The 22,056-nt window shown below is 42.4% G+C and overlaps 1 protein-coding gene across 2 annotated transcripts; it reads left to right on the plus strand.

Moving 5' to 3' along the window:
- The first annotated feature begins 188 nt into the window (after positions 1–188).
- ankdd1a (ankyrin repeat and death domain containing 1A) lies at positions 189–21,348 on the plus strand. Of its 2 annotated transcripts, XM_049595318.1 has the most exons (15): positions 189–328; positions 2,988–3,091; positions 3,214–3,312; positions 6,995–7,093; positions 8,383–8,487; positions 8,740–8,838; positions 9,934–10,032; positions 11,249–11,347; positions 11,476–11,574; positions 12,938–13,036; positions 13,217–13,315; positions 14,112–14,207; positions 14,343–14,544; positions 15,632–15,763; positions 16,125–21,348. In XM_049595318.1, the coding sequence occupies exons 1-15, from the start codon at positions 295–297 to the stop codon at positions 16,184–16,186; spliced, it is 1,527 nt and encodes a 508-aa protein (XP_049451275.1). In that variant the 5' UTR covers positions 189–294; the 3' UTR covers positions 16,187–21,348. The 2 variants fall into 2 exon arrangements, with proteins under 2 accessions (XP_049451275.1, XP_049451285.1); XM_049595328.1 differs by lacking the exon at positions 189–328 and having other exon boundaries at positions 3,005–3,105.
- Positions 21,349–22,056: the final 708 nt, after the last annotated feature.

Consider the following 22,056-nt stretch of genomic DNA (forward strand, 5'->3'; position numbering starts at 1 on the left):
CCAGAAAGTCCAATTGATGATGAAATATCTGCACTGCCATACTCATAGGTGAGACAGATCCCAAAAAAAAGGCTGTTTCAACTTGGGAAAAAAAAAAAAGTACCCTAATAATTTTATTTTGGAGGTCGTGGCCGGAAGTCACTACTTAACAGTGTCACTCTGTGTAACTTGACAGAAGTTTGGCAGCACAGCGCCCAGCCTCCTTTATCTGCTGAGACTGAACATACTACAGTCAGTGCTGCGATGGGAGAGGTGGAAGCAGAGAGACAGAGGCGCCTTTAAACCGGAGTAAAGATGGAGGACGACCTGGTGTCGGAGGATGATGTCTGTGAGTATCAACCACCATTGATTTTCACTCAGCTGTGAGCCTCAGGGAGCGACCTGACATCTGTCAGCAGCAGCAGGATGTCCGTGTTCACCACACAGGGGATAAACGCTTTACACTTCTACAACAGTCAGAATGGGCACTGTGTTACTGTAACCATAGTTTCTTTCTTATCACCATATCTGTGTCTGTTTTTTATTATGACGGTGGACTTACTGTACTAAATGTGCCGTGTTAACCACAATATTCATTTCCTATTAGAGTGCCTGCAGAGATTTTTTTTAAGTAACTTAGTATTTCCACATTTTAAGTGAATTATCTCCCTGTATGAAGACAGTCACGTTACAGCATGCATAAGGAAACGTCGTTGAAACATCAGTGGACGTTTTTCAGCCTCACCCCCATGTGCCTGTCAGACTGACACAGTTTACACATGTCTGTTATCAACACATGGTGGAGGGTTTTGGGAAGTCGACCACAGGACTTCAACATGACCATATGAGAGCATGTCCAGCATCCTCCAGGTTCAATATTCCAGTGTGCTGTGTTTCTTAATACTACAGTCAATAATACATAGAGTTATTACTTGAGTCTTGTACCCCTTTTACACCTGGCATTAACATGCGTTTTTTGTGATTGGGTTGCTCCTGACCACATGAAGCTACAGGTGTAAATACACTCGAAACCCATTTGAGGACAGATTGTTATCCGATCTGCCAAACCACTTCTGAAGATGGTCAAGGACGCATTGTGACCACATCGAACACAAGTGTAAATGCAAATGTGTTTCCTATCCACATGCAACAACTCCATGGGCAGGAATAGGTAAGCGAGGTGCGCCAGCCGGACACAGGAAGAAGGAAGAAGACAACACTCAACGGGTAGTGACTGGCAAGAAAAAGAAAACACGGATGATAGCCGAGGAGGGAGTCACAGTGAGAGGAAGTGTCTGCTCTCCATTTGGTTCGACAAAAGTGCCCATACAGTAACTCGACTTCATGGGCAGATAACATCTGTCATTGTGGTGCACAGGATATGACGTTGTAGTCTGCTGCTGGAAATGTTTGCAGAAGAAGAAGAGGAGGATGTGACGTCAGCGTGATCGGATAGCAAACGGATCTGGATGTGGACACCGGAGATGCAGGTGTAGATATATGTGGTCAAGCGCTATGATTGCATTTAAAGGGACAATTCACCCCAAAACCAAAAATACATATTTTTCCTCTTACTTCTTGTGCTATTTATCAGTTTAGATTGTTTTGGTGTGAGTTGCTGAGTGTTGGAGATATGCTGTAGAGATGTCTGTCATCTGTTAGTAAACAGTATGAGATTTTTGGTGGGCGGGGTTTAGCTGGAGGCGAAACAATTCTCCACAGTCATTAGCTAGCAAGTTATGTTGGCTTGTTTCAGACAATGAAGGAAGATGATGTGAAAAGTGCATTCAGAAATACTCATTCTGAGTTCTGGCGCGCACTCTGGCACAAACTGAACCGTTTGTAAATTCGGAGCACTTTCTGCGACCAACAGGGCTCTCATTTTACTGTAGAACATCAGACTGAATTTATGAACGCACCATGTCAGGTCACTCTCTCTCCGGACCACGAGTGTTGCTGGGATAAGTAAACACAGACCAACAGGACCAGACTGGCCGACCCGTATGCTCTCACTCAGTGGATGGATGATGTCACAGGAAGCTTTGTGGTTGATTACTATGCCAATCTCACAAATCTTGCTATCGAAGCTAACGTCCATTAATGCGCTAAATAGTTAGCGTTACAGAGAGATCTAATATTCCTCTTAATCCCTCCCCAGTTTCTGATGAGGTGGACACGATAACCCTGAATACATATAACATTATTCATCCCTACAACAGGAAATACTTTTCCCTAACCTGATATGAAGTGTGTGCTGCACATGTGAGCATTTTTGATGGTCGCCTCCGTCCAGTCCTTTGGTCTTATCCCATTTAACCATGGTTGTCTTTGTTTTTGTTGACGGGCAGTGGCAGCTGGTACGTGTTCAAATTCAAGTTTTGAGCCATGACTCTTTCTATTCTGGCTCCCAGTAACACAACAAGACGACATTTTAAGACTCCTATGTAGCCTACAGCCCTGTGGTGGAGAGTCGTGTTTTGCCTCCAGCTAACAAACTGACGTCATTGTGATGTCGGCACCAAAAAGAGTCTATAATGGAACTCAAAGGCACTCTCCTTGTGGTGCTCAAAGCGCAAAGAAAATACATCTGAATAATCCACAGACCTTGTTGTGAGCAGTTTCATGTAGGAACTATTTTCTGTCTACCAAACTGCTAGCTCACCTAGCAGTGGATGGATCGTTCATTGCTTGGCCGAGAACGATGCCATTAATGATTACATCTCACGCTGTCATGAGCACGAGACTCTCTATGAGTAAATGCACACTTCCTTCTGCGCAGTGATGCGGTTGACGTGTGTAGTTTGGCGGAAAAGAAAAACTGCTCACAACAAGGTCTGTGGATTATCTTTAGTAACCAGGTCATGATTTCTGGGAAGAGACATTGCTGTTGGGTTTTTCAAAGGTATTTTTTTGTGCTTCGAGCACCACAGGCCGAATGCCATCTAGTTCTGTTATACTGGAGAGAAGGCAGACGGCTTGATATTCCTCCTGTCTATCATCCCTGATAGTGCTGTGGTCAGAAAAGGAGTTCCATGATGCTGCAAAGAGGAACGACACAGGGAGAATGCAGGAGCTGATCAAGAAGGGTGTGGACGTCAATGCCAAAAATAAAGTAAGGACAAACAGGTACAATTTTGTGTATCCATTGCTGGTCACTGCTTTCAATATTCAGTAGTTCTTTTTCACAGCAGCAGCATCACTCAGTCATGTATCTCTCTGCCTGTCTCTGTGCAGATAGACCGTAAAGCTCTGCACTGGGCGGCAGGAGCTGGGAATGAACAGGCTCTGCGTCTTCTACTGGACCATGACACTGAAGTGGATGAAAAGGACTCTGTACGTACACGCATTAGCAGTTGGATAGTGATATGACATGACAGTGATTCCACCCTTAGCCTGTTCTAACGCTTTTACATTTGCTGCACTAACAGCTGACACTCTCCTCCCCTTTAGACTACTCTAGCTCTCTGTACACCTTTATTAGTCAGTCCTCTCTGTCCCGCCTCCAGGTGGTTCAGAACGCCGCTGCCAGACTCCTCACAGGTACCCAGAGGAGAGACCATATCACATCTGTTTAAGCCTCTCTCCCTTGGCTGCCTGTGAAGTTCAGACTTGATTTTAAAGTTCTCCTGTTTGTGTACAAAGCCTTTAATGGTGTTGAAGAAGAAGAAGTCTGTATGACAAGGGATCCGTCTGGCAGCCTTTGTGGGACTTAACTGAAGACACAAATACAAACTTCACATACCGCAACAATGAGACAGCCCCGTAGAGCAGTTCACCGAACATTCTTATGCTCCTCCTCAGATAAACGTCATGCCTAACTTTTCATGTGTGTGTAAGTGTGTGGGCGTGATTTCCTGCTGTTTTCAGAACTTGCGCTTATCTTCATCTTTACCACAACTTGTTCTGCCAATGACATCTATTTCCTCATCACAATGTTTCCCCGTCACAAGTTTCCCCGTCACAATGTTTCACCATCACAATGTTTGCCAGGTCACCTTGTTCTGAGACTTCTCCACAGAGTGAGACCATTCAGGGTTGCTCATTTTTTTTGGCTTCTAACTTGACCTTAAGGGTCAAGTATCTCTAGGCCTGTTCGCCACCACAATGGTCCGGCCCCATCCTACATCGCAGACCTCCTAACCCCCTATTCTACACCCAGGTCCCTCACGTCAGCTGACCCACGGCTCCTGGCTGTCCCCCACTCCAGACTTAAGCTCAGGGCTGATCTTTTCTGTGTCAGCACCCCCCTCCCAATTAGTCCCACCCCCTTCATTGACTCTTTTATGTCCAGGCTCAAAACTTACTTTTATTTATTAGCATTTGAGTCCCCCTGACGTGGCTTTCTCTGTGCCTGTGTGTGTTGTGTCTCTAAATCTGTGAGCTGTGAACCTGACAGTTATGTTGCCTCTCATGTGTGTGTTTTTAGCATTTTATTCCTTTCGTACAGCACTTTTAAATGTGCTTTAGAAATAAATTTGAGTTGAGTTGAGAAGTTACCCAAACACCTGTCTGAACAGGTGTGTGTTTAGCTGGCTTTTAAAAGAAACCACAGACTCAGCAGGGTGTAAGGGAACAGGCAGAGCATCCCAAAATGTAGGTGCTTTGGCTGCAAAAGCTCAATCACCATGTCTCTTAAGGCGAGTGTGAGGGACAGACGACAACTGCAGCGTATTTGATCGAAGACAGCGAGTTGAAGAATACGGGTGAAGTAGTTCAGCTACTTGACTGTGTAATGCTCTGTAAGAATGAGAATTTTGAACTGGATCCTGAAGTCATCAGGGAGCCAATGAAGGGATTTCAGTATAGGTGTAAAATGAGAGCCTCTATTTGATCTAGTTAGTTGGCAGCAGCATTCTGGATTGCTTGCAGTCGAGCAAGAGCAGACAAACTCAGTGAGGAGAAGAGTGCATTACAGTTGTCAAAGTGAGATGAGATAAAGGCATGTACAATCATTTCCTATTCAGCAGTCAAAACAACAGATCTCAGATTCATATGTTTCTCATGTGGAAAAAAAACAAGATTTGGTCAGGTGCTTCATGTGGGTTCCAAATGACTGATTGATCAAAATTATCCCTAAATCACACAGTTTTGACTAAGCAGAGGAAAGAGACCCAATACTTTGCATAATGAGGGGGAACAAGCTTTTCAGGAGCAGCAACCAGAGTTGAGCATGCAAGGATAAAATTATCTGTGGCTTCTGTGTCATTTTTACTCATCTTATTATCCAAGATTAAAGAGATGGAAAAATAAAGTCATTTAGGAATGACCGCATCATTGCTGGAGCTGAAACTGTGGGACGGCAGCTTCATAAGGGGTGAAACATCCCTAAAACACTGAGTTTGTCTCAAGAAACATGATGATCCTCTGTCTTTAGTCTGACTCTAAAGGAAAAGACTATGAGAGATGTATAGCAAAGGAAGATGAGCATGTCCAAAGCATGGATGTGTAACGAGAGCTGGAAGCAGCGTTGGAGGCGCTGCCATGTTCATTCCTATGACAGTTGCTCAGTGGCTCATGAAAAATGAGCCACTGCATGATGCACTGATGCAGAATAGCAAAGAAGATGTTACATTTAGACAGACTGGGTATGCTGAGACTGGCACTGAGCCTGCTGCCACAACTAACTCGGATAGGAACCTTTCCAACGTAAAACCAGCCATTCGACCAGACAATATAAAAGAGAGAGACCAAGGTGAGTTCAGTCAGGAGAGACACCATTATAATGGTGTTGCAGTAACAGTCGAAAGTACATTATTTAAGTACTCAGTCCAGACACAGAATACTCTGCCTTCTAACCCAGGCCTGGCAAAGAAATTCAGCCACAAAAATGGCTCTCCTCCTGAAACAAAACTCAATTTTTTCATCATCCAGCCAAAAGAAATTAACATAGATAGAGGTCATTTTACTGAAAAGTAAATCCCTTATATCTTCATATACAGGACGGTAAAACAAGAAACGAACCTCATCCTCAACTTCACCTTAATTTCACAACAGACAAAGTCTGTCCTCCTCTGGGGCGGCGTTAAACTTTCCAGTCTCGGTAAGTTCCTGAGCGTAACTGCGCACATGGGGATCTTTATCTTTTGTTTAGATTATACTTCACGGAAGGTTCTCACACTGAAGCTATTCGTTATGAGACAATGAGTTTCGGTGCATACCATATGTCAACAGACCATTTTTCTGTAAACATGCAAAGCATTTCACTTCTAACATCCTGAATAGCAGAGGTTAATCTTTTCTGGAAAATAAATGACAAGTTTTTCAGATAAAATAATGATTTCAACCTGTCAGCCTGGGATGACAGTGGGAGGCGTCCCAATTGAAAATCTTTTCCATGAGTCTCTGATCCGACATCTTCACAAGTTAATTCCAAAGTCAAAACATTTGACATTTATGCCTGATGTTTGGAGGTTGCCATCCCATCTCTCCACTTATGGCCAAAACTGAAGTAAATTTATGGAAACTCAGCAAGGATCAAATTGCCCTATAATACACTGTGTTAGAAGTTGTATGGTGTATATTTATGGAGGATGATGAATCCTTAGTAGAATAGGGAACGCGCCTCCCTGGGGTCTAGACACTGGTGGTGGTAGAGGTGGTGAAGATGAGATGAGAAGAAGATGGAGAAGTCCTGATGATCTGGATGAGTAGAGGAATGATCCCTTTGGTGACCTCGTGCTGGACTCTGGATACGATGGCTGGAGGTGAACGGGGTGGAGGAGGGTGTGACAGTGCTGCCTAAAATGTCAGCTGACAGCAGCAGAAGAGAGAGCAGATTTAAAATTTTGCAGTAGCATCCTGATTGGCAGATAGAGATCTTGCCGAAGTTTGATTGGATAATTAGAAGAGTGAAGAAGCAGAGGGAGTGGGATGGAGAGAATTGTGAATGGATGAGCACAAAGAAAGTCTTCCTGATTGAACTCACGCTGAGCTTCATTAGGCTCATGTGCTCCTTCATATACTTGTACTATCAGAGCTTCACTGTCATGTAATGGTCTGAAATGTTTGTCCACAGTTTGGCATGAATGCTCTGCTCCTGGCATCGTGGTTTGGCCACCTGAAAGTCCTGCAGATCCTGGTGTCCTGTGGAGCAAAGCTCAACTGTGAAAACAAAGTAAGGGCTGCATCATTTCGTCATCACTGCAGAGTCAAACTATGAGCTCATTGTGAGAGTGCCACACATTTTTACCTCCAAATTTTCAAAACTTTTCCTTGACTTTACCACAGTATTTTACCCAATTTCCATGACTTTATTTAAGCAGTTTATAGTCTATAGTGAAAGTGTGTAATGTGAAATATGCACTAGGGATGTCAGTCTGTTGAGCGTCTTTTGCTTGTCTTAATGTTGTAACTCTTGAGCATAACTCACTAGAGTCGCCTCCCTCATGTTGCAAATGTGCTAGCGCTTGCTAATTTTACTTGCTTGTACGACATTCCCACCGCCAACCTTTTGTTAACATCATTCAGACATCAACTTTCACGCAATGTGAAAGACTGTGATTTTGCACTCAGGGATTGTTTGAGTTAGTTGAGATTATCAGTTAAAAACTGCACTTTAAAATATAACTATCGTTTTTTTTATGTTGCCTTTTGTGTTCAGTGTTCTTGTGTTTAATCAACAAGAAATTTTATGAATTTTAGCAGGATACTGAAAGCAGCAGAAGGCAGAACTGAGCACACTTTATGATCTATTTCTCTTAAGTAATATTAACGTAGTCAACAACATTATTGCATATCATATGTTTTGTTCATATTGTGCAGCCAGTGTTACACACTAATGTGTATCACATGATACTAGTGAAGTTTCAACAGTCTCTTAGCGCAGCACTAGATTTTAATTAGTAATAAAAGGAATGTATTTTGCGAAACATTACACGTTTTGGGTTTTCTATGAACACATTTTAAACAACAGTAAGCTGCACTGAATTCAAGCCCAAAAAATGAAGACAGAAAATGACAAGGAGGTCCAGAAGTCAAGATGTCAAATAGCAAAAAAGGAGAAGTCACAGATGAGAGCAGGTTCACACTGAGCACATCATTCTGTAACATCATCTGGCATGGGTTGGTGGTAGGTCAGTGATGGTCTGGGGAGACATATCCTCGGAGGGTCGCACAGAGGTACTGCTGTTAGGTACCGGGATGAAATCCTCAGAGCGATTGTCAGACCGGCCTCATGTGGCCAGAGTGTGTAGGCAGTTCCTGGATGATGAAGGCACTGATGCCACTCACCAGCCCTCATGGTCCCCTGGCCTAAATCCAACTTGTATCGGTGCATCTAAAGCCACCAAGTACCACCGCAAACTGTCCAGTCTGTCGTCCCACAGCGGGGAAAATTTGCATCATTACAGCATTTGAAATCCCATTGTCATTGTGTGTGTTTGTGTGTGTGTGTGTGTGTGATAGGATGGTCTGAGTATGCTGCACTGTGCCGCCCAGCGAGGCCACATCAGAGTGTTGGAGTTCATCATGGAGGACCTGGAAGACATCTGTCTGGACAGAGTTGACAAAGTGACTCTTAGTGACACTATTTTAAACTCACAGACTGATGTTGTGCAAATTGTAAAAATAGAAATATCTTACTGTAAAATATACCAGTCTAAATCCTCCCTTTCTTTCCACATCTTTGCTATAACAAACATTTTACTGTAAAATTAAATTCCATTGAATGAACAGGACATGACTCTTCTCTTTGAACACTGTGTGTATACAGTCTGTGTACAGTCGCTCCTGTGTGTAACCTGCTGATGTCTCTCTCACCAGTCAGGGAAGACTGCGCTCCACCTGGCTGCTGAACACGGACAGTTTGAAGTGGTGGAGTTTCTGATTGGGATGGGTTGCACACATGGTTTGAAGGACAAGGTACACACACACACACACACACACACACTACAGTAGAGCTGCATCCATCATTTAAGAGATATTAATCCGTCTTTACACCAACAAACAGTACAAAGCAGGATGTGTTCAGACTTTAAATCCTGTGTATAGAGGGCAGGGAAAAGGGCCACTAATTTATCTGCCTCTGATACTTTCAACGGCCGGCTTAAAGTAAATATTTCAACACTGCTGCAAAGCTTCAAACACTGAAGCAGCTTTTGATGAAATCAATCACAGCCTGAACCACACTGCAGCTGCCACTAAGCATGGTACAGCTGAGGTAAGGCCTAGTCCACAGTTAGTGGTCACCGTGAACCACGAACACATTCCATGAAAGTGAGTTTGACTTGCATCACTACCCAGTACATGTGTGAGTCCCAGCTGAGGGATGCATTTAAATATCAAAGTCAGTGCTTTGCCCATGCAGGGTTAGATGCTAGAACATAAGCGTGTTGCTGGCATGTATTTTTCCAGTTTGCTAAATCTAGTGCCCAAAGTCTGCTTCCTATAGTCCTGTAGTTTTATCTGCATTGTCAAACTTTGCATGACATAAGCTACAATAAAAACAGATTTAAGATGTTTTGTGTTCCTCAGAAGAGTTAGCCCGATTTGATGGTCCACTTCAGCGATTTTTAACAGGGGGTACTTCTGCAGTTGACAGTGTGTACGGTGAAAATACTGTGGTGTTACTCAGCTAAAAAAATAGAAATAATAATTTGGTAACATCTTTGGGAAAATAAGAGTCACTGTTGAAATATTGAGCTCTTGCAGCTCTGTGTGGGAGGAGTATAAATGCAAATGTAACCAAAACTAGTTAAAAAGAAGAAGAAGAAGAACATTGTTAACATTACCACACCACCAGTCCCTCATCTGACAGGGCTTCTACCTGAGACACTAAATGTTGGGCATTACTGGTTTATGTGACAGTTTCAACACAAGCCAACGAGGTCAGTGTTAAGAAACTATTGACTTGCCTGTAAGGTGTTAACAGCCCCTCTTGACATGTTTTGATGGATGGATTGTATGCAGAGGAAGTTGTGTCAGAATGGGTAATGTGTTGTTATGTCTGGACTACAGGAAGAGAACACAGCCATACATCTGGCAGCGAAGCGTGGGCACACAGAGGTCCTGCAGAAGATGGTGGAGACTGGAGTCGACGTTGATGAGAGAAATATAGTGAGTGGACTGGACTGGGCTGCAGACTTCAAGGCCCAGTTTTTTTGATAAGAAGAGAGAGGCGACTGGTTGCTCTGTATATACAAACGGAGATCAAAACTTTGTGTTGGGTGCTCGTGGAGAATGGGAAACAACAGGATCGACAGGAAGGCAACGAGGAAGGAATTATTAAAAAGCCTTTATTGTAGTGACGAAATCATTAAAAGAGTCAACATGTTTGCCACTACATAGAGCCCCACCAAACACTTTCAGTATGGTACCTTTGTAACCAAAAGTAACCCTTCAGACATGGTACCTAGACCCTAGTATTTCCACTGCAAACAGTACTCTTAAATGTGGGCTGGGTTGTTGTCACTCACTGCTCCGTCCTGCACTCCCTGTATTTCTTTATTACAAGTGACACAGATGGAAGTCTGCACCTCATTCATCGTCCACAGAACGAGGCTGAATGTTGACATTTTCAGAACAAAATAAAACAGGCTGCAGTGAGAGTCTCTCTCCATGGGATATTTAAAAATAGCAGCTTTGTGCATTTAGTCCTTCTCAGGCAAGCTCAGGGGTTTAGTGTTGCCGTAGCCCACAGGAGAAATGCTCCACAATACTTTTCTTTCCTGGACAGTGAGGACTGGAATATATGCAGTTTGCATAATCCAGTCGAAATTAATATATATTTTTAAATGCTTGAAGATCCACTCATTACTAAAAGTGTATGTCATATAAGGACTAAAACAATGGTCCAAGTTGTCACAGTGACATTTAAGGTGTGTTAATGGATTCACATCGTGAACGCATGCATTGAGTAACATTACAAGTTAAGGTTCCACCTTAAAAGTTGCCGGCAGTCGGCCCAGTGAATTAAGTATTTTTCTCAGATTGCAAAACATCCTTTCATTTTATAGTTACAGTTTACTAATAAAACTCTCCACAGTATGAACAGTGGTTACATGAGCCTCAAAACCAGCCACAACTCAGCCCTGAGCAGAGTGACCGTCCTCTACTGACCAATCAGACTGCAGTGTTCACAGCTCCACCTCTTAGTACCAGATCTTTGTGCTAGGTACCCCAACAGAGGGGGACCAAACAAATTTTTTTTAGTGCCTGGATTGCCTTCCTGTCAGACAAGTTTTTGTTACTTCATTAGTGGGGCTGTGGTACACAATGGGCAGCGACAAAATTGGACTCATTGTAGGATGTTGTGTACCTGTTGTGTTTTTAGGACGGTCTCACGGCATTGCACCTGGCAGCTGATGGATGTCACTATGAATGTGTCAAACTGCTGCTGGAGTCTGGCTGTAACGTCAACGCACAAACTAATGTATGGGTTTTTTTTAATTTAAAGTTATATATCATTTGCAATAGATACAAGACATTAAAAATATATTGTAATCTTTGTACAATCGCAAAGACCTCGAGTCTTAAGCTTTTGTTTTCTCATGTCTGCAGAAGAATATGAACGCTCTGCATTACGCAGCTCAGCATGGCTTCGACAGAGAGGCCAGTTTGCTGCTGGAGGCAGGAATCAACAGAGATGCTGTGGACAATGTGAGTAATGTCAGCCATCATGTGACTCGGGTCTTTGTTTGTATGATGTAGTAGATGTAGGATATTTTTAAGAGCATCCTCACACTAAGGAAGTTTCCAAACTGACCTCTTTGGGTAGAAAAGTTTATCCATAGCACTTTACAATGTGCCTCTCTCCCATACACACACATACACACACTGACGGCAGGGAGCTGCCATGCTAGGTGTTAGCCAACCTTCGAGAGCAATTTGAGGTTTAGTCTTTGCCCAAGGGCACTTCCAAGGAGCGTGGGATTGTGAAGTACATTGTAAAGTGCTTCAGTGCACAGTGTGGGACACAGCATGCATCATCCACCACTTATTAACCTTCCGTGGAGTTATTATTAAGAGCCTGTGGCAGAAAGCATTGAATGCTGCTAACCCTGGATGAATGGATGGATGGCTCCTTTTTTTTTTTTTTTTTTACAACAAAACTTCAAATTATCAGAAGTAATGCAGTGTCTGTGCAGAATGGGCTGATTGCTTTCCTTCTGGAGTGAGAGCTGTTCCCAGCATGCTGTTTAGCAGTGTAACAGATTAAAGGGTCTCCTCTCAATACACCTAAAAGTGTGTACTTCTGACGGTAGTAACACACCACTAATAAATATTGCACTCGCCGCTGCACTTCCTTTGATCCTCTGCAACACACCTATCAAGTGTGACGTCGATCAGATGAATGGCTGTCGAGAAAACAAATTAAATATGGGCAGAAGCTCCTTTGATTTTAGTTAGGTAATTCAGAAGATGCTTGCAAAACAAATCTGCACGGAGTGGCTTTAAAGATACATATATATTGATTCTAGCTTTTGATATGTGCCTCTGAAGACTGAAACAAAATCTGCCTCCAGATCTGCAAAGTTTCTGCCAGTTTCTGTCATGTTTTTGAAACCCACAACAGTGATTAAGGGGACGTTTGAGCATTTGGGTCTACAATATAAAAATCAAAGAGTGTACTGTTAGGTCTGTTTCTTAAGTTCCCACATGACAAAATAATTTGTGTAATCTTTGAAACCAAATAGCCCAGATTAATCTTAAAGGGGGCCTTTTGTGCTTTATCTATATGTTCGTATTAAGTGTGGCTAAAGTTAAAGTCACTGTGAGTAAAAACCTCAGGAGACAAAGACCAGACCAATCAGAATACTCCAAAGGGTTTTTTCTACTTTTTGACATGCTAACGTCGGCTTGGGTATTTTAACATGTTCATCTGTTCCACACTACTCCAAGTGTTTACATTACTAGCCTACACTGCTACATGTAGCTACCTGCTAATGTCAGGAAACATGTAATCTTTGTAGCTGATGTTGTTATCTGATGAAACGTTCTTCTGTCTTTGTGTTTGAAACAGCAACGCAACACAGCGCTGCACCTCGCTGTGTTCAGCAACCACACAGAGGTGCTACGCCTGCTCATAGACGCTGACTGTGACCTGGACATCGCTGACTGTGTGAGTACAAACCTCCACAGCTGTACTGGTGCTCAGTAAAGAACATGTAATCAGCTGGCTCTGCAGGACCTCCTTCAATCTATTAAATCTGAGTTCCCAGTGACATGGTGATGGTTCTCAGGGGAAATGACACAAAGGCTGCAGTGCAGTAATGTCAGAATTCTGTCGTGTTGTTCGCAGCGACAACAGACTGCTTTGCACATTGCAGCAGAGTACGGCTGGCAGGACATGGCTGAGATGATGCTGATCTCTGGTGTTAACCTCAATCTGACTGACAAGGTACCACACAGCACAGAATGAAGCTGGCATTCATGTGGATACCACCTGACATGTTCCATCCACTCAAACACTGTTGCAGACCAAGTACCCTCCCTCATGGCAACAGTACTCCCCAGTGGCAGAAAAAAACAGCATGCCACACTACAAAAACTGTTTAGAAATGGCCCGTGGAGCGTGACGAAAAGCTCAAGGTGTCGACCTGGCTTCTAAATTTCCCAGGTCCCAATCTGCTCAAGGATTCTTGTGATGTGCCCGTACCCCAGATGTACCCCTAATCCAAGGTGGGGCCTCCTTGGATCAGACTTGGCTCTGACCTGTCGAGGCATGGACACAGGATCTCTGGGAGTGTCCTGTGGTGTGTTGGCGGCAGATCCATTTAGTGCAGTGGGTTGTGAGGTGGGTTAATGGCACGTGCCACAGATGCTCATTCAGATTGGGATCTGGGGAATTTGGGGGCCAGGTTGACACTTTGAGGTCTTTATCACATTCCTTGGGCCATTCCTGAGCCATGTTTGCAGTGTGGCATGGTGCATTATCCTGCTGGGGGGCCACTGCCATTGGGAAGTACTGTTGCCATGAGGGGGGGTACTTGGTCTGCAACAGTGTTTGAGTGGATGGAACATGTCAGGTGGTATCCACATGAATGCCAGAACCAAAAGTTTCCCAGCAGAACAATGCATTGGAACAAAATAATCAAAGCTATTCACTTCACCTGTCAGTGGTTTTAATGGTTTGGCTGATCGGTGTATGTACAAATTCTCTTCAGTGTGTGTTTTTGGACATATGATACACACAGCAGGGGAAAACGTGTCTGGAGGTGGCAGCCAGAGGAAACCATGTCATCCTGGTCGACATGATCATCAAAGCTGACCGTTTTTATAAATGGGAGAAGGTAAGTTAATCCTCTGTAGTGGTTAATCTTGTTCAGATCCAAAAACCACTATGGTGGCTTGTGTTAACTTTAGATGCTTTGCACACAGCACACCAGATGTAAACCTATATGTACATTATGTATGACAAATTTTAGGATCAGATGGGCAGTGAGCAGGACTCCTGGGTGGGGAGGCCTCTGAGCTTCAAGCAGGACCGCCAGCCAGAGACACAGCACATCCGCTCGGTCCTGTGGAACCTCGCCACCAAGCTCCTGTGTCGCGGGGAGTGGAAGCTCCTGGCACAACACTGGGAATTCAGCGATGCACATATACGAGCAATCGAACACCAGTGGACAGGTGAGCTGTGTTGAGCTGCTGAAATGGTTTGAAATGTGAATTTAATACACGGGAGATGCATGACTGCTGAAATATCAGTGGCTCCAGCAGGGAGATATCTGTTTGGATATCATAAAATCATGTTATTGGGTTTCTGTAAGTCCCTCAGAGCATGTTTCTCAACCTCTGCATTGATTATCTGAACTGGCTGTCTGAGCCCAGCAGCTGAAAGATCAATACCACTCTCATGTCTGTTCATAAATATGGAACAGGAGCAGGACTTTTTGAGCTTTGGTGAGAGTGCTCACTGTTTCCTTCTGCTTCAAGTCTTTATGCTATTTTTTTGTTTCAACTTTCACCGAAAAATCCTTCCACCTAGTTAAAAAACACACATTATGTGACTCTTACTGATGTTTTTTTATCCCAGTGTGTGTGTTTATTTTCTTTTAGCGGCTTGAGATGCAGCTGCTGGACAGAGACATAATCTGTTCGGACACCAATAAACAGGAAAACGATCACTTATATTTAGATAAGAAACTCAAGTAAGCATCACATAATGTGTGTTTTTAAATCTGGTGGGGGGATTTTTCAGTAAAAGTTTGAAACAACAAATACATGATGAGTTGTAGTGCAGTTTGTCGTGTCCGACCCATTGACTCCAATAGAACTGACACCAAAGTCTGGCTCCTCGAACACTGTCACAGACGTCACGACCTCTCCTTCTTTTATAGTTTCCTCGTCAAACAAGGAAGTGATATTTCATAGATAAAAGGGAGAAAGAAGGAGGAGGGAAGGGGCAGATGAGGGAAGGAGAGAGGACACAAGGGCAGGGGTTTTTCTGTTCATAACTACAACACATATTGACTACAAAAGCGCCTTAACCATTGATAGCTCTGTGTAATATGGGAGCTATCGATATTGACCACAAAAATCACAATATACTTCCAAGATCATCTTAATTATCAATAGTTCCTTATATTCAAATACAATTTCTACATTATTCCTCAGACAACAGCCACTTGATTTTCAGTTTTCTCATCTTACAATAACTCGTACTTTACGAAACGTAGATATTAATACGTATTATAATTCTGAATTCAACTTCAAGGTATGAAGAGCTTCAAAGAGCATGGTCACCGAATGCTGTTAATCTGGCTTCACGGAGTCGTGATGGCGGGGGAGAACCCGATCAAAGGCCTCTACGAGGGGCTGGTGGAAATCTCTCGGACAGATTTGGCAGGTGAGCTTGTTAGACTGCACTGTGCTTTGCATTCTCGGGTAGCTGTCGCTGCTATATGGAGCCCTGAGTGTTGTTTTAAAGCCTCTGTATTCCTAAACTCATGGTCTAACACATCAGTCTCATCTGATGTGTGAGGCTGGTCAGGAGGAAGGCAAAACATACTGCAAGAGTTGTTCTGATCAGCTATTTCATCAGTTTAATATTTGTGCAATTGACACTGATTTGGACCAACTCCAGACAAAGACCAAGGATGTCCAGTAAAGTAGGGTGAGGTCTTTTTGTATTTGTCTATTTCTTGTGTGGTGGTCTTTGTGGGAATCAGTAAGTGCATGATGTCTCCTTGTTGTTCTGTACCATCCAGAGTGCATCCGGCAGAAGGCGAACGCAGAGACCAGCTCACCCAAAATGTGCTCTGCAATGTGACACCAAACACTGTGAGTGACTGTGAACGCAACAGAACATATCCGAGGTTTCAGTTCACTTCTACTCAACTGTAAATACTGAGAACTGAGCCCTTGACAGAGCTTCGTGTTACCCACAGCATGACCTGTTTACATATTCACTCAGTGAATATACTGTGATTGTTCTGAATTCGGGGTCAGAGAAAATGATGGTTGTAGACCTGTAAATGAAATGGTGAAAATGTAAAATATTTGTTTTTGTTCTTCTTTTTAATGCATGCAGCGAACACCTGCTGGCACACCTCATCTCTGTACACAAAGGGCTTTTCAGCATATTACTACAGCTTATCATACAGCTTAATATAATGTAATGCCTGCTTCTTCTTCTTAAAGTTCCTCTTTCTAAAAACTGCATTGCGTGTTGTGAGGGGCGGTTAAAGTGTGTTTTCAGTCTGCATTTATTCAGCCCTACTGTGGGGAAGTTTGATCAGAGTGAAAGGGAAGTAGATTGGAGGGAGACTCGAGAAACATTCTCAGTTTTTGTATCAGTGACTGAAACAGTCACCCAACTTTTAACACGACAGCTGAAAGCACGTGTGTAACAAAAATGTAAAACCACCAACAACCGTGGCTTAATCTAGGAAAACTCACTTTAGGGCATGATCACGGACACAGCTATGTGGTGCTATTACACTCAAGGTAAATCTCACGACGCAGTATTGACCTTCACTACGTTAAGAATCATGTAGTCTCGCTCACCAGACCTTTCTAAAGAAAAGAAAGGTCTGGCTGGGCCGACTCTCATTTTAAGATTGGAGAAAAAAACGCCCCGTCTGCTTGTATTTCTTTCAACCAATCACAATCGTTCTGGGAGGTGCCACAGCAACGGTGCGCTTGCAAAAATATTGCCGGGGGGAAACAGGTTTTGTAACACGCCCACAAAAATATCGCCTACAGGATGCGAACCATGGCAGAAAAATGGCTACATCCCCGCAAGATCAAACACCGCAAAAGTTAGTAAAGGACGTGTTGAAAATGGTTGAAAACTGCTACACAACCGAAGGTGGTAGTTGGACTTCAGCGGGTGGCTTGTTCCGCCCAATGAGAGGCTGATCTATGCAGCGAACTTCCACCCACTCAGACTAAGAATCATGTGACAACAAGGCCTTGTCATTAAGGCCATGTCCACATGTGTGTGGATATTTCATACGATATTTTCCCTTTCCATTATTTATGACCATTTCTGAGATCCATTCTTGAAACAGTGGGCCTTCTACAGCTTTCCACTTTCTCATTAACATCTGTTCACCGATCAGAATAATTGTCTGTATCCAATTTGCGAGGGGTTTTACACTTTGGTGAGTGGGTTGAGGATTTCCAAGTATGTATATATTTTCCCCTTTCACTTAAAAAAGAAATCTGTCTACTCAACAGTCATTCTACAAAACATTTCAGTCAACACTACAATGCAAAAATGACTCCAAACGCTCGCCGGGCTAGTAAGACGGACGACGGCTACATCAGTGATAAGTCAGATACAAGAAGAATGATGCAAAACGTTGTTTCTGGTGGATTTTAATCTGCAGACATTGAGGTGGACAAAATAGCACCTTCTTTTTTTTCATGAAGAGGTTCAGCAATACTAAGATGTAAAGTAGTCATTAGACCAAGCAGTGCAAGGAAAATGTAAAAGAACTAGGGATGCTCGATAATATTGGCATGTCATCGGTGTCGGCCGATATTGGCTTTAAGATGAAATATCGGAATTGGCCAGCATGCTTTTAAAAATGTACGTGAATTCCACCAGAGATAAAAACTCATAATTGTACCATTTTCATATGGTTCTAAGAAAACTCTGCGTCCTGGCTGTCTTCCCCACATGGAGGCCTCCTACTGACGTAACGGCTTGCCTAACATCCCCCCTAATGTAACATAGGCTATAACGTTATATATGACAACACAGCATCCAGTCGCTAATGGCTAACATTAGCCTACTGTAGCATAGCCTCTGAAACATTAACGTTATCTTCCTTGTGCGTTTCCACTTAGTAGTAACCTTAACGCTACTATCTAACTTTAGCACTGTAACCTTATTCTAAAACTCATCAGTCATCACCGACTCAGGTTGAGTTTTAAAACTCCGGGGTTGCGTTTGACTGTCTTGGTTGTAATGTTACACTTGCTCTCCTCTTCTGTGTATCTTACGTTACCATGCCAACGCCTGTGTCTATCATAGATGTAATGAGGACGTAATGGAGGAGGGGGGAGTAGGCCTTTGGAGGGAGGCGGGAGTTGTGGATGTTCAGATTTTTTCTAAGTGCTGTGTTAAATGCAGGAAAGGTAAGAGTAGCTTTAAATGAGTTGTTACGCATTAGCAAATATTGGCATATTAGCAAATTATCCAATATCGTGCATCCCTAAAACAAACCAGTGGTCCACCATTGTTGTTTTTTGCACATGCTCATTACACAAAGCAACAGTGGGCATGTGCGAACTGAGGAGATGGCATTTATTATTTTTCTTTTATTTTTTTTCTGGGGTGCCAGTTAGGTTTTACCTGAAGTCGTTTTTTTGACATTCTTCTTGTTTTTGAGTGGTTGTTAAGTTTTATGCTTACTCATCCTTTGTGTGGGTTTTGAAGTGAGAGAAAACGTGTGACTTGACTCAAACAAAAAGACTTTTTGTCAGGCAAAACCTGACTGGCACCCTAGAAAAAAAACAAAATAAAAATAATAAAATAAAATAAATAACTAAATAAAGTCTCTCTGACTAAAGGAAATAAAACTGTCACACATTGTGTCCCCAACACCCTGTTTTACACGTCCACATGGACCCAAAGTATTGACGAGATTTAAAAAATGTGCACCTTAGAAGGTGTTTTCAAAAATCTCTTTTTTAGTCATTTAAAACTTCCTTTGTGTGTGGACGAGAGCCCAAAACATTGAGGAAAATATCAGTTTTTCAGAATATCTGTACACATGTAGGCAGGGCCTGAGGGTTGGTTTGTGCTCCTTCAAACTTAGTTCTTACAAAGTCTTGTCTGACCACGTCGTAAATCAAAGGTGTTTGTAGTTGTTCCAAACAGCTACGCTGTGTCTCTGACTGTTTCATTCATCTTTGTGATGTTTGCGTCAGGGCAGTGCTATATGAATAAATATCACCAGGCAGAGTGGCGACACCAGCCACACTCTGCGGCAGCTCTCACACATTGAACACACTGTAGACAGTTATGACTGAATCATGTCACCACAGAAGCACATGGACATTTCCAGATAAACTTACCAGCATCTTTGTTAGTATTACTATTGTTGTTGTTACACACTGATGTCAAGTCTTACACTGTTGTGGCTCCACAGCAGCAGTCCTTTCTGTCCTGCGGGGAACTTCAGGCTCTGCACTTTCTGTTTCTGTGGCCTTAAAAAAATCTCTTTATAACCTGAGAGTTACATCCAGTTTAGGCCATAACTGGTTGCAGAGAGAGAGCATACTGCATTCCATCAGGCCTAGTGACATCAGCAGATCGACCTCAGTTTAGTCCTCAGTTTAACCCAGTTATCTAAAGCACAGTTTGGAGGGCAAACCTTTAACCTATTGCTCTTACCACACTCGTGCATACATATTGTAGACTGTGTAAATGGTGCACTGAGTTTAACAGAAATGATTAGAATGGACATTTTGAGTGTGTTTGCCTTTGTGTTTTAAATCAGTGGTTCGCCACCTGAAGCTCTTTAAGGCAGTGGATCCCAACTGGTCCAGCCACAGGGTCCAGATTTCTCCTTAGTCTTCTTAGTTCAAGGTCCACACAATCTTTTCTTGTAAGTTCCTGGATAACGTGTCTAACTTCTTCTGGACTCTAAAACCTACTTGAATAATATGGGAAAGAGCCATTTGGCTGATCTGTGTATAACTCATAAACATATGCAACAGCTGGTGATCGCTCACAAGTAGTTACATGCTTTATTTTGAAGGGTCATCAGCCAAAAATTTGGAAAGCACTGTTCAAGATAAAGTAACTGGGTTAAACTGGGCAACTGTTTTACTGGTGTGTAAAATGATACAGGACATGGGAATGATGAGCAGAACCATGAAAATAAAATCGAGCTTATGAAAAGAATTTAAGGAATTGTATGTGTGTGTATTTATAAGCGTTCTTTTGTTTCTGCTGTAATCATATTTATGAATATGGACTGGACTGATGCACTTAAATTTGACTGTTTTGTTTTTGGTGACACTAAATATGTATTTTAATGCCAGGTGTAAATAGGGTTAATGCTGTATAAAATAACTGCCATTTTTGCATGAAGTGAACACATACTGTACTTTCACACAGTAATGACGTCAGTTTTTGTAACTATTTGTATTATTATACATCTGATGGTTTTATAGTCCTGTATCATGGTATCCCAACATAAATGCCCAAACGAACAGCCAGAATAAATGTTGGCTTTTGACATTTCTGCAAACTAGAGACAACCATTTCATTTCAATCAGGAGAGACTCGTTCTGAGAAAAAGAATATTTATTTACATCTGCACATAAGAAATGTGGAAAGTCTTTCGAGCCCCCATGGAGTCTAGATGCTGGTGGTGGTGATGAGATGAGATGAAGAGAGAGCTGAGGATCTGGGTCTGTCCCAAACTCCCTGTTTTTGTTGGTCTTGAACAGTTGTCTCTGATGTCGTCTGCTGCTTGACAGCTGTCTCGCCTCAGTATCACACCATCACCTCCTTCTCCTGATTGGACATTCGGCTCATTTACATGTAATCTGAACTACATCACTTCAGACATGTTGATATGATTTGTATGGAACGTGCAAATGCAGCACATCTTTGGTTGATGGAAACGTACAATGCCAACATTTTACTCTGGCGACTGAATGCACCTTGTATGTTAAGAGTTTTGTTGTCAAGCAGCTGAGTTTTAAATCAAATGTGTAGGAAGAGTATAAATATGAGCTGTGTTTGCATGAGTTGAAAACATTTTCTGCGCAGACACCTTTTTAAAAGCGCAGCTGGTCCTTGAACCCCTCACAAGATGAGTGATTGTTGTGTAAAGATTGCTTTTTCAAGATCAATGCAATAACTACATTTTCTGCACCAATGCAAATTTCTTATTATTCATGTATAAACTTTCAATGCAGCTGTGTACATAACATGATCAATAAAAACTCCACTTTGAAAACAAATGTCCTCATTGCCATTTTTACCCACAAATCTGGACCTTCAGCGACGTTCACTAAAAACAAACAGAAATGTTCTGATAGGTCTGCTGTTGATTTAATTTGCACCTTTGACAAAAAAAAGTCACAGTAGTATGTTGTCAAAAATCAAGTAAAAAAGTAAAAGAGTACTGACTTTTTCATGATTTTTGTTGGCATACTATACTATGACTTTCTTTTTTAGTAGTTTTTGACAACACTATACTATGAGGTTTTTCATGGTTTTTGTCGACATACTTTTTTCATGATTTTTGACGACATACTATACTATGACTTTTTTCATGATTTCTGATGACATACTATACTATGACTTTTTTTAACGTGATTTTAGATGACATACTATACTATGACTTTTTTTCATGATTTTTGATGACATACTATACTATGACTTTTTTTCAGGATTTTTGACGACATACTATACTATGACTTTTTTTTTTACGTTTACACGGTAACAGACATTGGAACGGACACGACTATGACTTGGATCTGTGACTCAGTGAAGGATAGGGGCACGGACCTATCCACCAGTGCTAGAATTAGCAGCAGTCAGGGCAAGGTGAGCGCATCTGTAGAGGATAAAAGTAGCACAGTTGAGAACAAGATGCTTCAGGTTTGTCCTTGCGGCTGGCAGAAAGTAACATCAGTGAGAGGCCTCAGAACTCATCAGGGAAAGAA

This window comes from Epinephelus fuscoguttatus, linkage group LG2 (genome assembly GCF_011397635.1).
Source record: "Epinephelus fuscoguttatus linkage group LG2, E.fuscoguttatus.final_Chr_v1".
Taxonomy (NCBI): Eukaryota; Metazoa; Chordata; class Actinopteri; order Perciformes; family Serranidae; genus Epinephelus; species Epinephelus fuscoguttatus.